The 18,261-nt window shown below is 38.6% G+C and overlaps 1 protein-coding gene across 1 annotated transcript in view; it reads left to right on the top strand.

Moving 5' to 3' along the window:
* LOC104158295 overlaps positions 1 to 18,261 on the top strand; it is a gene marked incomplete at its 3' end in the record, with an annotated part of 67,697 nt that overhangs the window by 40,235 nt on the left and 9,201 nt on the right. The window contains exons 4-6 of the mRNA XM_009695901.1: positions 4,855 to 4,949; positions 5,335 to 5,503; positions 5,844 to 5,916. Of these exons, the coding sequence (XP_009694203.1) occupies positions 4,855 to 4,949; positions 5,335 to 5,503; positions 5,844 to 5,916 (337 nt within the window). The remainder of the gene's footprint in view (positions 1 to 4,854; positions 4,950 to 5,334; positions 5,504 to 5,843; positions 5,917 to 18,261) is intronic.

Here is an 18,261-nt window from a genome sequence, read left to right on the forward strand (position 1 = left end):
ACCCCAGGAGAGGCAGGCCTGCTCCGCTCGGCCATCAGCCACCCCCTGGCCTTGGGGACTGAGGGGAGGTTTGTTAGCTCGGAGCAAAGTCGTACAGGTGTGCAAAGGCGCTTTGGGTCTGATGCTACGCTTGCAAACCAGAAAGCCTTCCCAAAGCTCAGAGTGCTGGAGAGCGTGATGCTGACTCTGATGTCCGCGTGGGCAGTCGTGCTGATTAGCTCTGGCGTATCTCTGACCACTGGAGGTGTAGCCTCGAGCAGAGCCGCTCGTTTTTAATGCACTGTCCTCTTCTGTGTCCTGGTAGGAAGACATGAGGTTGGGTGCAGCCCTGGGCTGGAGGTGGGGGCATGCGTTGGTCTGGCATTTCACGTGTGCTCTGCTCAGGGCTGGCAGGACCAGGGCTGGCCCAGAGCGGGCACGTTGGTCTCGGACCCAGTCTGTTTCATGGGGAAAATACTCAAAACACGGTCTCGGCACTTCTGGCTCTGGGTGTACAATAAATACTAGTACAGCTGTGAAGGTCGTAAATGAAGTCAGTTGGGTTCCTTCCCTTGGTACAGGTTACCACGCTGACTGACTCGTTACAACACTTGTTTCCAGTAAATGTTATTAACTGTCTCCTCACCTTGTAGCACAGATAGTTCATAACTGACTTATCTCAGCCAGGAGGAGGTGAGGACTGAATGAAATTAAACTCAAACCCACCTGCTAGTGTCAAGGTGACAGTAATTGTAAAAGCAGTAATTACTGCTGAGTTAATGGCAGCAGCTGGGTAACTTATCCAGGTGTCATAAACACTGAAAATATTTACAGGAGATGGTTTCAAATAATATGACACTTAAATGTGGTATCGTTTGGTGTTGAAGATAGTGGAAGAATTCAGCTTACGCTATTTCAGGTATTCTGCTATGTCAGGTGGAGGTGCCACAAGTTTTGTAGCGTTTCTAATCTTTCATTGTAAAAATAAAACAAATGCAAACATAGCTAAAATCCTGGATTGTCTTTCAGCGAAGAAGGTATTGGAACAAGTTCTTCTGAGAGAGTTCTCTTTTGTTAGCAGATCGCTTTAAACCTAAATCAACATTTGTTATGCTGAAAGGATTTCTATTCAGTGTTCTGAAGAGCAGCAAAGTGGCCTGTCCCTGTTCATTTTTCTGCTCTCATTTCCTGCTTTTGCACTGAAATATTCATTCCTTACCCTGCTGGGAAAGGCAGTCAGGTACAGGAAAGAAAGCAATAAATCTTACTTAGTGGCTTGTCAGTTTCTATCTGTAAATATAAAACAAAAATGAAAAATGCTTAATTTGACAGAATTAGAAATGTGGAGAAAATGTCTTTGTCAACTGAAAAAAAAAAAAAAAATTAAAACCCAGGATTGTTTCCCTCGGTGTTAAAATTTAACTTCTGGTTTCCCTCAGATGGAGGACTTTTTAAGGCAGAATTCTGGCTGTTCCTTAATTTATGATCTTGTACCATGTTATGCTCTTTTTTAATTAGATGTGCCTAATACACAATTCTGAGAGATTTCTTTGTTTCCTGTGTTTTCTTTTCTTCCTGATTAGCAGCAGCAATTAAATCTACAATGAGATAATCTAACATTTTCAAAGAGGTTTGTCATTCCAGCCAGAGGAAACGGTTTTGTTTATCCAGAGGAGATAACATTCCTGCACTATAATGAAAGCCAGTGCTCACCAGATGACAGCTCTGGTCTTAGCCCTGCAGTTGCATCTTTGCAGGCAGATCCTCGTTTCTCTGTGGGAACACTGTTTTCCCTAATAAGGTTTGATAATGGACACAAAAGTCTGCAAAATCTGATTGATTGTGGGATTGGGTCTTCTAACATGAGCAGTGCAGTTCTGGATGTGTGACCTCTTTTAACAATCTCTTTTAAAAGAGAAAGACTTCTTCTCTAAAGCCATTAAAGAAAAAAAAAAAATCCCACAACACACTTTTGATACCTGCATGTCACAGGGTTGTGTAGAGAATGTGACTAACTGCTTTAAATTAGGTGGGTATTTGGAAAACCTGGTTCATCAAATTCACAACTTCTTTTTCATCCAAAGTTTATCTTTGTGTCCTAATTCACACCCAAAACCTCTACATTTGCATCAGTGGCACAAAGTAAACAGAACCAAAAAAAACCTCATACCCAAACTGCTTTTCTAAGCCAGAGTGCCTCACTGAATTAAGGTTACATTTGGGAGAAATAAGGAAATTTTTATCAGAAAAACAATTACTGTAGGAAAACTACTGGTGGAAGTACTGTATCTGTAAACGTGGTTACTTTTTTACCTTTTTCAGTAATAGTGCTAGCAGTCCTACTAGAATGAAAGATGCATGTTCTAGTTCCTGAATTGGGATTGGGAATCCGACGTGCGTAGGTACGGTGGTGTGCAGGAGCATGCCTCCTAGCAGCTTGTGCAGCGGTTGTGTGGTAGGGGAAGTTCCCAAGTTAGTGTGTTCTCTTCTACGAAGACCAAGAATAATTAGAAGTATTGAAAAAATAGTTAAGAACATCTAATGGAGTGAGGAAAATAATGTTTTGCTCCCTGGCTTGGTATGTGTGTTGCCTGTGGAGCAAACAGGCAGGAACTGGAAAGCTGAGTGTGTGCTTGGAGTGATGGTGATGGTTTGGAGTGACTTTGTGCTTGGAAGGCACTTGGGATTGGTAACCCAAAGGACAATGAAGGTGCTGCTTTACTGAGCAAGGAGCTGGTTTTAACTAACAATTCACAGTCTACAAATATAAACAGAGATCTCAATAGAAAATGTGGTACCTGCATCTTCTGTATAATCTATTCTATGGCTATAATAATAATTTGCTTTAATGCTAATTTTAATTATGAGTAGGACTGCAGAGTGTGAAGGAGTCTGTGTAGTTATACCATGGAGGAGTCCTTACACAGGACCTTCACACAGCAAGAATCGATATCATACAAGTTTGTTAAAGATCTTCCATAAACCTTCTAAAAACTGTTCATAATACTTTGAATTTAAAAAGAAGGATTATCTTGCATCCAAAATCTATCTCCTGGCAAAAATTAGGTTAGAGAGAAATGCTTGAGAAAGCATTTAATATTCTACCTAACTTTATAGTGTTACACACTGATCATGTATTTCTGACTGGTTTCAATTATAATTTTCTTTCCTGAATTACAGTGCTTCACATAGCATAATTTTCTTTGTTGTAGTATAGTATCTAGCTGAGTTAAATGTCAGTGCAATTTTTAGTGGTTTGATTGCTTTTTAAAGGTAGCCATAGTACTTGACTCTGAATCCTCAATTTAAAAGAAGGGACTGATGAGAGTGTGGCTTACTCGTTGCATCCCCTGATGAAGGGACAGCTGATATGTCCGGTAAATAACTCCGCTGTCCCTCTTCCTTAAAAAGGAGGAGACTGGGGGGTAATCTGGAGTTGCTTTATGGTAACATGATTATCCCAGAGTTTTATATTCTCTCCTGATCACATATTTTTCAATAGTAAAAACCTTTTCTCAAAGTAGCTTTTAGAAAGTGGGATTTTATAAATTGTATTTGTGTGGAAAGAAGTTTCTTCATTACCTTGTTTTGGCCAGCAAATGTCTTTCTTTATGTATTCACATAAACATGTATGCATTTTTTTCCTTCTCTGAAAATTTGCTGTACTGTACTTGGCTACACTGCGAGATGCGTCAGATGTACAAGCTGATTTCTAATGCATAAATAAATAAAAATTCATCATAAATATGTCTGAAGGGAAAAAAAAATGAAGGGAGCCATTATTAGAGAACGATGAAGGTGACTTTGCTATTTTGGCTACTACACCTGGGATAATCCCCTTCAGTGTTGCACAGGATCCCAGTGTAATTCCAAGCAAATAGGCCTTGAACATCCAAGTATTGAAATTACTAAATAGGTTTCTATATTTAAGTTGGAACAATATTGCTTCTAATTAAAAACTGTTTTACTGGAGCACTTGGTGCTCAAAAAGTGAGGTTAATGTAGCCTGAGCTGAGCTGGCAGTTGAAGGAGAGCAAAATCCTCTTTGTTCTGGCTTTGTAACTATTGCTCTGGACATCAAAGTTCCTGATGTTAAATTGTTTGTCATTCTCGAGGGCATGTGTTAAGCATTTGGGGTCTTTCTGCTTCTTGTTTTTAAGATGAAAGCTAGAACTCTTTAGATGCTAAAGATAAATCTCAGTTATCTGTAGGGGTATATTTCAATTTTTTGATTAATTGTGGCATTGATACCATCTGGATATAAGCCAGCTGAGTCCATAAAGACGGTGGTGCTGCAAAAATAACATTTTTCTTTTTGTTTCGGGGCAGGGGGTGGGTTGTTTTTGCTGCAGATTGCCCATACAGCACATTCACAGTATGGCAGGTACACGGCGATCCAGCCTGAGTTCCCACGGCACGCTAAGCCACCGTTAATAAACCTCACACAGAGCAAAGACGACTGCATCCCTCCCGTTCCGGGAGCAGGTCTCGCTCGAGGCCAGGATCCAGCAGCGTGCCCGGCTCACGGCCCCTCTCCCTGACCCCACGGTACCCGGCAGGGAGGGCGCAAGCAGCTCTGCGCAAACTGGGGCAGGTCTGGCCCCGCTGATGTCTCTGCCTTGATGCTGGTCATGCCAGATGCACGTCATCTGGGTATCATCACTGGGTGATCCTGCTGTGTGAGTTCTCCCGTTACTGGGTGTAAAGGAAAATGGGTTGTGCTGCTTTGTTCCTTTTGATGTCGCTCTGAAAAAGCAGGGATGCTTCGTTGTGCTGAGATGACTTGTACCATACACTCAGTAATGGTATTCTCTAAATTAACTTAGTGGGAACAACAATGCATTTTCCAACTCTTTGTTTCTTCTAAACTTCCAGGTTTTCCGAAAAAAGGCAGTGGAGCTTGGAGAGAAATTGCTGCCTGCTTTCAACACTCCCACTGGGATACCTTGGGCCTTGCTTAATATCAAGAGGTAAAACAACTGCTCTTTGGTAACTAAAACGTATAAAAAAGTTGTGTTGAAACCATCTTCACCACAGAACTATTACGATTGCTGCACAGTTTTTGTCTTTCCAGCTAGATAAAAGTTGACGTAAGATCCTTGATTCTACAGTTTAAATTGTGAAATTTAACTAGATATACATTGTACACGCAAGAACGCGTATAGAAATACATTTATTCATCTCCGAACTAGCTGCTTTTTTGTCAAACTTCTGTTGTTTGTCACTTTTCCTGAAGTCCTCCATTGCTTTTAGTGTTGTTACAGGTAGGGTAAGAGCCAAAGGGCATGTGCTACTCTGAAAGTATAAAGTTTCCAGCCACTTTGTACTCTTATTTTCACCTGTTCGCAAATGTAGTATCGGCATGTCCTTCATATCAAGAAACAAGAGTAATCTCTGCTACAAGTGGCTCGGTGTTTCACACCCTCTCCCAAGGAGTGGTTTTGCTTTGGCCAGTTGTGGGTTGAAGGCAGCTGTGTGTTTGCTGTCGGAGATGCGTCCTCTGCTGAAGTCGCGCTGGTCTCCGGTATCTGACTCCAGACAGCCGTCAGCAATTCCTTGGTCCATCTCAGGACTGCTAGCAGTGATACTGTGCTGGTACAGAAAATGCTTTCTTTGCACTGCCTGGGGAAGAATATTGAAAGTTACACCTGTGGGGTATATTTGTGTATTCGTAAGGACACATCAGCTTTCTTCATACTGCAAATAAACCCCAGCACCACCCATCACAAGAAAGTGAATCAAGAAGAATTTCACATGTGCGTATGTTGGTGTTGTGTTTTTTAGCACGATTCCCTCCTTGACAGTCAGCATCTTCTGCTGTTCTCTGCTTGATATGTGTTTATGGGTACACCTTTTCCCCATAGTGGGATGTACGTTGGTGTGTTTACTTCAGGCTCTGCAGTAAACTGCTCGGAGCCAGCCCTACAGAAACCCCTGGTAGGTCAGTTGAGGCAGGCTTATCTTCCACTTGCCTTTCAAACAGAAGTGAGGCAGGGGGCAAAAAACCCATCTGTGTGCAGGAGCAGGAGGGACTTAGCACCTCCTCAACTTTCTTATCATCGAAGGAGCTGATTAACTGCTTCCCGGTGCTGATCCTTGGACTTCCGTTACTTACATGCATGCTAATGATTTCTTCTCCACAGACTTTAATGAGCTCTGCGCAAGTTCAGTAGCACAATGGTTTGAGGTTTCTCAGTTATTTGTTTTTAAGCTGTTACAGAAACTTCTGAGTACAAAACCCTAGCGTACGTTTGTAATTGCAACACAACAGTACCTTATTCTGCATAGTTTATCTAAACATATTTAAAGTATTTAGGCTAAAAATTTGTTTTATATGTAGCCCTTGTCTCAATCCCTCCTTATCTACTAAATATATCAATGGGTTTTGCAAGTAGTTCAAATTGTGGTAGGCCTTTATGGTTTTGTTCCTACCTTCCCACAACAACTGCTGTGGTGCACTACAAATGTCAGCCACAAACACTCCAAGGTGGTAATGCAAAAGGGATTCATTTCTTATCTGGCCTGAAAGTGGAAGAGGATCTCTGCTGAGGTAACTTTCTTTGCTGTGGCAGAAAAAGTGATATTAAATGCTGGGTTCTTGGTTATTCATTCTGAATCCTTGCACATCTGTCTAGATTTGACCTTCAATAGATGACTCTTCCATAATACTGTGCGTAAACAAATACGCTGTCATCCAAGCTTAGGAAATGCTAAGCCACTGAAGCCTGTATATATTACAGATCTAATATGCCTCATTTCTGATTAGTGTTTTATTTGATTTTATTTTGATTTATGCTTCAAATTGGAAAACACTCACAGTAGATTGTGGGTGTCAGTGGTTATTTTTAAATGACTATGTTTGGATTAACAGATGAGCTGGATGTTTGTTTCACTATGCAAATGTGCTTCACAAAATAGTTTGTTTTCTCTGCTCGTCCTGTATCATCGTAGCCAGACTTCCCTCTCCTTGGTGCCTCTGTGTGCAAACATACATATGTGCCTTTGTCTGTGTCTGTCCTTACATACCAAAGGTGTCCACCTGAAGTCTTGGACTCTTTCTCTTCTCCATTGTTTTTCTTCATCCTGCTGCTTTCCTCACGACTTAATGACCAGGGGACACTTACTGTCTTATTTGTGGAACCCAAATTATCACATATATTTGAAAGTTCACTGTACTATTCTTCAACTAAAATTATTAGCCAATCCTTGAGTATGTGTGTCTGCAAAATTTCCTTTTGTCTCTGAAGTACATTTTAAGTAATTAGGTTGGTAGTTTGTACTGGGATTTCCTTTTCTTTCTTTCTAAATATTTCAGTTACATTTCCATATATCTGATTTTCTTGATGTTGTTCTGTATCTTCAGTTCATCTTCAGCATCTGTTTTTCACTTCTGCTTATACTGCCAAATTTGAAGTTCCTTTTACTTGCTCCCTGTCTTATTTGAGTAACCAGTGTTGTATAACACTGTTTGACTATTCTGGCTGAAAACACTGGTGCAAAGGGAGAATATGTGTAAAGCTGTGGTCTTAACAGATAGCCTTCCTTTGGGGATAAGGAGCACAAGCTGGCAAAGCTGCTTTAATTTATTTATTTACTTGCATGCTTACTTATTTTCCTCCCTTGCCCAAATCCTTTGTTTAGATACTTTGTCTTCAGTACTTCTAAGACACCAACTATAACAGCTTCTTAGAATACCAGTAGTTCACGATCCATTATTTTTCTTCTCAGTGGGCCGTGTCAATCTGGCTTCGTCATGCTGAAATTTTCATTTCCCTTTCTCTCTAAAAATTTCAAGTAATTTGACTGACCAGTGGGATTGCTTGTGTATTTCTGTAATATGCTTCTCAGATTTATAGAAATAAAAAAATCTGAAATTATAACTCCCTTAGTGAGTTAAGTAATCTTAACAAATATCCAGCTTGAATCACTTTTGCAGGATCAAGTAACCTTTTGACATATCTATCTATTTATTTTTACTCCTGTACTATTAAAAAGGAAGCTGTATGGGGCTTGTGTTTATGGGATGACGCCCAGCTGTGAAATACAGAGAAGAACCAGATTGGTTTTGTCTGTTGGATCAGTCGGGAATAAACTTCTGACTATAAGATCCTGTACAATATTTTTTCTCTTTTGGATGGAAATTATCTCTTTATGTCACTTTTTCCCCATTTGAAGGCAGACCTGTATCTTATTTTAGTCACTATTAGTTCCAGTAAGACCACATTACTACTTTCAAGTAAGCAACCCATAAGCATTCTTATATGAAAGAATGTATTTTCCGTAAAATGTTTACTCTCTATACCTTGAGTAATTGAATAGTTGGTTTTTAGGGTATTTTGTTATCCTTTGTATGCTACGCTGTAGTGATGCTGTTAGGCATTAAGGTGCCTGGCCTTTTATGAAAAGTCAATGTATCGTATAACATTTAAGTGAATCTGAAACTGAAAAACAGTTATGCCTTACCTTCATGAAAAAGTTTTCCACTGGAGTAAATAATAGTTTTATTTCTGGAAACAGAAGAAACTGGAAATGGGTTTTTTGGATGTCCAGCATGTTTGCAAGTGGTGTTGTGGCCGAGGAGGATACTGTGCCTCTTCCGCTGGCTCAATGACAAAAGTAAATTATGAAAGCATTTATGGATATAGGGACCATGGGAAGTTCCATATAGAAGGAAAAGCTGTGAGGTATGGATGGAGTGGATCAGAGCAGGGAAGCTTAACAGGAGTCAAAAAGGAGGAGTTTGAAATAAATTCAGTTAATTTGTATTAAAATCAAACCACAAGGAGTGGTAAGATTCACTCAACATAAATGTAAAGTGTTTACTGTGCCTGATGTCAGCTCAGGATTCTTTGCCTTTTACACTTTAACATTGATTGTACGTTAACGGTGGACCTGCATTGATTTCAGTATTACATATTTTATGAAGTGAGATAGCAGAGGCCTTGCTAAATTGTTTGCACAAAGTAGTTACTCATTTGTAGGTAGCTGAGGGTGGAAATGACAAAACTGCAATATTTGTGCACTTGCTTGAAAATATTTTAAAATTTCATAGTAATTCCCAAATTCAAAACATGTTTAAGGTCTCATGTGCCTAAATCACTTGATGAATAGATGGCCTTCAAAATGCCTGTAGTGTGCTGCCTCATTAGAAAAACTAATATTCCTAAGAAAATATTTTGGCGTATAACAGAACGGTTCTCTTTGAGTTCTGGGACTTCTTCCAAAACTTCATAATCAACGCACTTAAGAGTATATTCCTTTGTAGTTTGTAAAGGAATCTTAACGCACCGAGAAAGTCTGAGAATATAAAGAAGAAAGGATCCAAACACGTAAATTCAGCAAACCTTTTTGGACAGCTTAATTCCCCCACCTACACTGTCAGAAATGCCTGAAATGTGATTGCTACATTATTTTGCAAAATTGTCCTAAGCATCAAGTTGTTTGTATGATGTTACATTCTTTAACAGAATAAGTGGTTCATGCTTTTGTGTCTTCTAGTGACTCAACAAGCACTTTCTTGCAGAGATTCAGTCAGGATGGCTAATTTAAATTTTCTGGTTTGCACTAGTAACTCTAGTGTCTAAATTAAATTTTTTTAAAAATGACAGAATTAAATAAAGCTTATTCTTTGAATTTGACTATCCTTGGCAAAAATAAACCTGTTTTTTAAAGGGGTTTTGAAGAGGAGAAACTTACATTGTCTGCACAGTTTGTCATTGTAGGACCATGCAGAAGTTGTGTTTAGATGAAATCGTTAATTTTATCCCTTCTGTCTAACATGGGCATAATTTTAGAGGAAGAAATCAAAACTACCTAAGAAAAAAAAAGCTAAAAGTAGTCTAGTTTGCATGCTTAATAAAGGCTTTGTGTGTGTGGTTTTGGCAAATGCTCCACTGATGTAATAAATTAAAGTGGTAATAGTAAGTGAAAGAATTTGGATATTGAGTTAAACACTGAGATTTCCCCTGTAGCAAGACAGACCGATTGAAACCAGACTTTTTCCTCCGGGTGTTTGGCTCACAGTGTGGATTTGTATTAGCACTGGATGCAAAGAGATAAATCCTAGCTGAACTTTACCTATCTAAATATTATTTGTCTGGTATTAAACATATGTTTTGGCACAGAATGATTTGTCTTCTAGAGATACTGATCTCCTTCCATTGACTAAAGAAGACTGTAGGCAAATAATTGAAAGAACTAACTTTTTGAGTTGTGGAAATGAATTCCATCCTTATAAATAAGTAACCAGTGACAAGGATGGTTTCAGCAAAGGGTACATTTTTTCAGCACTGCCATTTCAGGTGCCGGTTAACCGACTGGTTCATTGCTTGTTCATAAACAAATTTACGTTTCTTGAGTCAGTACTGAATGCAAAGTGAACTTGAAAAATAGGTTTGTGTTTGGAGCATTTTGGTATCACCATGGTATATGCCGTCTGATTAACAATGTCACAGTTTTAGAACATGTTAGAGCACCGTAGTAAGGAAATTGCTTGCTGTGTCTTTGCCTCATCTGAAGTGAGCAGCCAGTTCTGCATTGTATGACTAGTGCTTTATATTCAATAAGAATCAAATGAACTATTATAAAATTATGTTTCATTTAAAAAAAAAACAAAACCAAAACAAACAAAATACACAAAAAACACCACAGCTTTCCTTTTTTCCTTTGAGTTTCCATAAATAATTCTTCCATGGTCACACACACAATTAAAAAAATTTATCTCAGAGTGTTATTAAAATTTGGATTTTTGGATTTGTAGGTATCAGTACACATCAGTGCGGTTTTGTCCTGCGGTGGTGTCTGATTTGCCATTGAGCAACGCAAAAATCTCATTATAAAAATATCAGAAAAATTCCATGAGATAGATCAAGGAACATATCTGTTTGACAGGGGAAAAAAAAAGAGCCAGGAAAAGTATTATTTTGGTGCTAGCCGTTAATGTTAAGCTGTATTATTCAAACAGCAGCTTCAATTCAATATTGTAACGCTGAATTTGTGTGGGAGGTTGCCCTCTGGCAATGACACAGGAAGGATTTGGGACCTATTCTTGCTACTGCAAAATATCTGTCTCGGTTCAAGTGCTTTCCTTGTAGCCAAAGGAAAGAGATTCTAGTCCCAAATTCTGAGTTTAAACACTAACACTTTCCCCACAGTTTGTTAGTGCACTGGCAAATGAGTATAAAGACGTAACAAGTTCATAATTATCATACTACTTCTCTGTGTAAAACCCTATGGGATTATTAGTAATGTGATTCCTCAGCATAAAATGTATGATTGCGAACACTTTCTCGATCTCTGTGGTGCTAACGGGAGGTAGGTTGGTTCTCTAAACCAAACCAAACCTTGTGCCAGCTGGTCCCACAGAAACCAGGTGGTTACGGGAGGGTCTTGGTCTTCCACAGCAGACACTCTCTTCAGGGTGTCAAAACCTTCCCCAGTTGTCATAAATTTTTGTCTCGAGGGCTTAAAAAAAAAAAGAGAAATGGCTTTCATTGTGTGTTATTTATAAAGAAGATAGGAAAATTTTCTGCACGGGAAAGGGGGAGGGATTTGAGTCAGGATGAGCAGGTTGCACTATTTTGTGTTTTGCCCAAGAAGAAATCAGGAGTAGGGACTTCACCCTGGTCACCTATGGCAGCTACCAATACATCATGTGTACCAGCCTGGTACTTCAGCTTTTCTACTGGTCTGGTTGTCGATTAACCAGTCCCTCATTGAAACACAGTGACAGGGTGGAGAGTGAGGAACGTGGGAAAGTTGTATCAGATCCTCAGTTTGCTTCCCGATAGTTAAAACTGCTCTTGCTCCCCAAAGAAATCTGCCTGCAAGATTTTGAAATTGCATTTATTGAAAATAGGATGTTATAAATTAGTATATAGATGTTGGTGTTGCTCGTGCCCTTGCTTTAGCTGGATAACTGCTGTTACCATGTCGATAGTGGCAGATAATCAGGAGTTACTTGTATGCCGTGCTTTCCTGCTGCCTAGAAGGTGCAAGGGGGTCCTTAGTATTGAGTTGCCAAATGTATTTGAGAGCTGGAGTTGTACATAAAGATGCGCAGGATGAGGCTGAGCTGAAGATGAGAACCGTCTGTACAGTTTACCAGCACGGCAGAGCTGGCTCCCCTTGCAAGCGTTAGGGAAAGCCGATGAGGAGCAGCTCTCCTGCCCCCAGGTATGCACATAGATGTATGTGTGTATATATTTGGCAGATCTTTATTCATCATTATATGGTTTCTCATTACTGCTGATACGAGAGGATCTCTCCTTAGCCTCCTCTGAACTATAAACTCCCAGCTGGCAGCTGAAACCCTACCTGTAACTGATGGAGTTCCGATGCATCTTGTATATCACAAAGAACAATTTCACTTATCTGAGTTTTAAACTTCTCTTTCTAGTACTTCATAATCCTATTAATACTGTGAAACTTGAATTTTGTGTTTTTTCAGTTTCATTATACTAATGCTGATCTGGTGGAAGGTGTCCCTGCCCAAGGCAGGGGGGTTGGAACTGGGTGATCTTTAAGGTCCCTTCCAACCAGACCATTCTGTGATTCTATGATATTTTCGTATACATTCAGGGATGGCTGGGGATGTGTGTGTATATATCTATACACACCACACATATAGATGTTTTATAAATATGGAGAGAGAGAACAAATTTAGAACATTTAGCAGTGTAAGACAAATTGGGCTGCTTTAGAGAAGTTTGGGAGAAAGGATAAATAAAATGTGCTTCCCTTTGCTGCAGAAGGCTATATATTCTTTAAAAAAACCTTTTCTTATCTCCAGTTTCTCTCAAATACAGAATTACTTGGGTTTTGTCATCCCCTGGAAGACTCTAGAAATGTTAAAAAAAAAAAAAACCCTGACCTGAACTGAGAACATTTTTCAGCCTTCATTTGTTATTGAATATTCAGTCTTCCCTTTGTGACTCCTAAGCTGACCACATGAAGACTTCTAGATCAGAATAAAATGGGTTACCACTCTTTGGAAGCCATGATGTCATAATTCTCATATTTCTATACTTATTCTTATCTTTTACAAAGGAGGGGAAACAAGGAGAAAAAAGAAATAATTCTTAAGCCTCAATGAGACTGGAGAAGTAACACATCTTTCAGGCATAAATGAAAAAAATTAAAAAATACGCATTGATTTTACTCGGTTCTCCTTTCTTCACACGAGATCCCTTGAATAATCCTTTCCGTCTTATAAAAATGCCTAATACAGATATGGACACAGGAAAATGTGTGCTGCTTGAATACTGCATTATCTTTGCAGTATTTATAATTGAACGTTCCTGATCAGAACTCTGACAAACTTGAGTCTGTATCTCTAGAAAGTTGTTTCCTTTACTAGTTCTTCAAAATTCTTGCAATCTGCAAAGGCGAGACAGGTATGGAGCACTTTTAATGGTTTCTAATGACAAAGTCAGCTGATGAAGAAATTTAACAAGTCTCAGCAGTAAAGTCTTTCAACAATACAACTACAAGTCAAACCTCATTTCTAGTTGAAAATATGTTGAAATACTATCCACTTCTGAATTTTGTCATTAAGAAGATTCTTTAAAAATTAATTTTTAAGCTTATGTAGTTTTTCTACTAATTGTATTAAGTCAAATTATAATTTATAATTTATTTGCATTATTACAACACTTCATTAAAATGTCAGAAGATACAGCTTCTAGGCAGGGTATTACACCAAGAATTCTGCGTGCGGTGCCTTTCGCATATGGAAATAGCTACAGCAGTTCTGTTCTGCAGTGTGAATTAACAAAGATTGATTGCAATCTGTTTTTATTAACTCAAGGAAGAAAAGCAGTGTAGTGATATTAAGAAAATTAATTATAACTTTCTAATCTGGTAATTAATGTGCAGCTGGGCATGAGTGCAGTTAGTGCAATTCAGTAATTTGTCAGTCCTGACAAATTATCATCATCTGTTTTAGGGTAGACAACTGTTCTTTAATCTTTGCTCAAATTTTTATAATCTTTTCTATTTCAGAATGGTTTTAACCATGTAGATGTTAGATATGGCCTTTTACTATAATAGTGTGAACTGAAGTTCAATTGTATCTTTCAGGACTGAAGTTCAGTTGTAGTTTTTAAGAACCCTCTTCTATTCTTTTCCAGTGTTGTACTGAAGTTTCATATGAAACAGTGATTACTGGTAATTGACCTGCATGTGTTAAATAATATTAAAATGCTACTGAGAATTTAATGTACCCTGTAAATTGAGATGCTTCCAATTAAATAGAGTTCTTAGGATAATCACTTTCAAAACTAGTCAAATAATATAATGGTGTTACGTAAAAGTCTTATTGATGTAAATGTGACAAATTAATAAACCTAACGAATGCAATTACAGTAATGGTCATATTAGTTTGCATTTTTCATAACCTATCTGTAAATGTTTTTCAGAAACACGAAGGGAAAATAGAAATTACCTAGGTGTCTGGAATTAGCATGACAAGGTGACTTGAGTGGGGGAGTGTGTGTGCCCTTTGTGCCATCTTTATGAGGTGTGAAGGTTATTGTGGATCACCCCATGCTCAGTTCCTCTCGTCTATTGGGAAATCAAATACTACTGAACTAGGATGCTAGCAGTGGAATTGATAACAGAAAATGCTCTTAAGCTGTCTGACTGGTTTTGCTACTATCAGATTTGATCTCCTAAAATACAGTGGTGAACAAAGTATTGTAATCTTGTCAATAAGATTTATCTTTAGTATTATTTTTAACTATTGAAGAGGAAGAAGCACAGAGCACCCATGTAGATCAGACTCTGAAAACTGTCCAAAATTACTCAGTATCCTTACACTGTCAGTGAACAGAGAGTTAAAACCCCCTGCTTTATTGACATAAGACATCTGGGGGTGTTACTTGTCTTGTTTTAGGGTTTTTGTTGTTGTTCAAGTCTTCATTAGCAATGCATTAGAGAAGGTGTTCTCGGAGTTTTCAGCCCAGTGAATCTGTCCTTTTGGTTGTTTCATGACACAATTTCAACAGGAGAAAAGATGGACAGCCTTTGCCAGAACAGCTTCTTGCCTTGTAGTTAAGAGGTTTTGCAAGAATTTAGCAGGCATGGGTTTGAACCTCCTCAGCTGGAGGAGAATTGAAGTGAGGTCTTTCACATCTTGGACGTGTGCTTTAGCTCCTGAGGTTATTGCTTCCTTTAAAAGAAAGCATTAGCTATAGAGTTTAAATCAGTCTGATCTTACTGATAGCTGGATGGTGGGTATGTTATGGCTTAAGGGCTCGTGAATAATTAAGATCAAGGAATCAATGTGGATGTCTTCATTAGCAAGTTAGTTCAGCTCAGGAGTGAGCTTCTGAAGTGTTTCTGCCAGTCTTTCACACTTGCCGTGCTGTGGTTTATGGTTAAACACAAAAGTGCCAAAAAGTGGATGTTTGCTCAGCACCTTTGACCTACTTGTTCTCAGGATACGTGCGGGTCGCAAACCTGGTCTTAGATACTTAAAGTAAAACCAAGCCTTCTATGTCTTCTACTTGATCCAGCTCCAGCTGAGCAGAGCGCCAGCCAAGATTTTAAGCAGAAATGAAAAGATTTGATTATTCCATAATGAAAATAAATATATAAGGGATTGGGGTGGGGGGGTTGGAAGGGTGTTACTAAGGCTATAATCAGATAAAAGCCTTGGAATTTTATGAAGGGCCTACTGGGAAATTCGGTTGTTTTAGTGGTAGAGAGTAAGATTCAGGCAGATCTCATATCGGGTTTGCTTTGTGAATAACACCTGGAGACACAAAAAAAAATTAAAAAAACACCCCAGAAAAGATCAAGCCCAAAGAGTGGAACTTGAAAATTGGCAGAGGTTTGTTGGTTGTTGTTAGCGACTGTAAATATTACATGGTGGTGTTCACTATCTTACACCTTCTCCTAATTTGTGTTTCACAGCCAGTGTCATATCAGTGGCTTTAGGATCCTGAAATATTCCATATCATTCTTTATATAAAAAAAATGTAATTGAATAAATTAGCTTGTATTTCAAAATAGAAAATAGGCAGCAATGCAGTTTATTGCGTTAGTCATATTGAACAATTCATTTTGGAACAATCAAATGAGGGAAGAATATAGCAAATTTGGCTTTTTTCTTTCTGTTTAGACACATGGTTGTGAACAATTCATATTTTCATTATTTCTGTCTACCTCAAACCATTTTATAAGGACCTTAACTTTTTGTATTGTTTTATTTTCAAAATTGCGAAGTATTTTCTTTGCTCTCACCAATGTAATACAACTTCCATGAGCATTCATAGTAGTAAAGCTCAGTTTGCACATGGCAAAATAAGAATAGTTACATGAAATGCAGCTATTTGGAGAAAGAGGTGTTTTGAAGTGTCTTATGTATTCTTTGAAGTCATTCTGTGGTGGATTAGACACTCCGGTGCTGTAAATCAGTTTGATCACGCTGTAACTTTCAGTTAGATCAGCTATGCTTTCGTTACGTGCTTTCGTGTACTACCAGATATTACAACTGACAAAGGGCACATGTTTCAGAATTAGTTTGTAGACACGTGGGACAAAATATAACCCTAAATTATATCCAGTGGTATAATTCATTCAGCAGTGCTCACAAAATGGATAATTGCAGAACTGACGTGGGTAGTGAAGTCCAAGAGATCCTCCAAAAGCAAATTCAATGAATGCCTCAAGGCCTTTTGTAGCGCACTGTTTGTTCCTCATAGTATTAAAAGGTGTGGAATGTTAACTGCAGCACTCCGATCGTTCTGTCCAGTTTTGATAGATAGGTTGGCTTTTAATGTCTTTTTTTTCTTCCTTTTTTTTTTTTAAAGAAAAACTTTTAACTTTTTTGTTTTTAATCTGCTGATTGCTGGTCAGTCACATGTACAAATAACTTTGAAAGCTGATCCTCTGTCATATCGTTGGGTTTCTGCTATGATGGCCAGCGTGATACTCATATTGAGAAAGAAAATGTAAAAGAAGATGTTGAATTCCTCCATCAAAGAAATAAGGATTACCAAAGAACCTGTATCTGCTGAGATTCTTCTGGATTTTCTCTATGCTGTTTTGCAGTGTGTTGTTGCTAAAAGTCCTGTGCACATTCATACTAACTGTATGGTGTTACCGTATCGATGTTATGGCTGGGTGAGCCTTTCAAGTGAGTGTGCCTCTTGCTACCAGTGCCTGCTGGTGCCAGGGTGGTTACTGGGTTCTACGTAGGCTATTTTTTTTTTTCCCTAATATTGCCATATAATTTGGAATTACTATAGTAGCGAGCTAATGCCTAGGTAGTCAATCTTAAGAGTGAATGACCCAACGAACAATACTTCCATGATCATGTTCTGCTCTGATTGACCTCTAGCTCATTACAGGCTGACTTGTGTAAGGGTAGAGAAGAGTAGGAATTCACAAGCGTATCTTTGTGTTGTGGAAAACAAGCAACCTGACTTTTTACTCCTTAGTCCAATGGGTTGATGTCGACTGTCATCTTTGGGTTGGGTTGCGTGGATGCACCTAGCCAACATCCAAAATATGTGGTGTTCTCCCATATTCTTGCTGAAATCTAACATTAAAAAATGAGCAACTTCGTGCTTACTGCTTTGTGATGAGCAGACCTTGCTCGCTGTAGTACACCATGACCTAACTGAGTGGACCTGACTTAGAGGGTGTGGTATAACTGAATGTAATTTTAAAAGACTTTTCAGAATAGTTGGTTTGCTCTATATTAAGCAATCCGCTGCCCACCAACAAGCAGTAATAAAATCCCAGCAGTAAATGCCATAGGCACATGGATGTCGCTGTAGGGATCCAGATAGCGGAGGGTAGAGACAAAATGAGATTTGTACAATGGTGGGGTAGTTTGAGAGCTATTGAGAAGGAAATAAAAAGAGGCTAGTGAGCCAGTTAAGCAGCTTGTTCCAGAAATTTGCCTTCATTGGTTTAAACTTCATGTTAAAATTACATTTTTATTGTTACAACACTGACACATCTTTATGAGGAAGTTAACAGGAGGGAACAATCTTTCAGTGGTTTAAATGAAAGGCTACTATTTCCAGCTGACATCTGTGAAACTGCTGCTACGTTCCTTGCAGTAGTGCTTAGAGAAATAAATGAGCAAGTATTCATTCTAATAGGGCTTTAATGGTATCCATATGCTATATATCTTGTAATGGTGCTCATGTTGTGTGGCTTCTGTGGTGTATAAAAAAATTGGGTATTTGTCTGTCAAAGGCCCATTAATGTAAATGTCTTGATTCAATACTTAGCCTAGGTGAGGCTCATGTGTTTTAAATATAACCC

Source organism: Cariama cristata, unplaced genomic scaffold (genome assembly GCF_000690535.1).
Source record: "Cariama cristata isolate BGI_N322 unplaced genomic scaffold, ASM69053v1 scaffold2472, whole genome shotgun sequence".
In the NCBI taxonomy this organism is placed as follows: domain Eukaryota; kingdom Metazoa; phylum Chordata; class Aves; order Cariamiformes; family Cariamidae; genus Cariama; species Cariama cristata.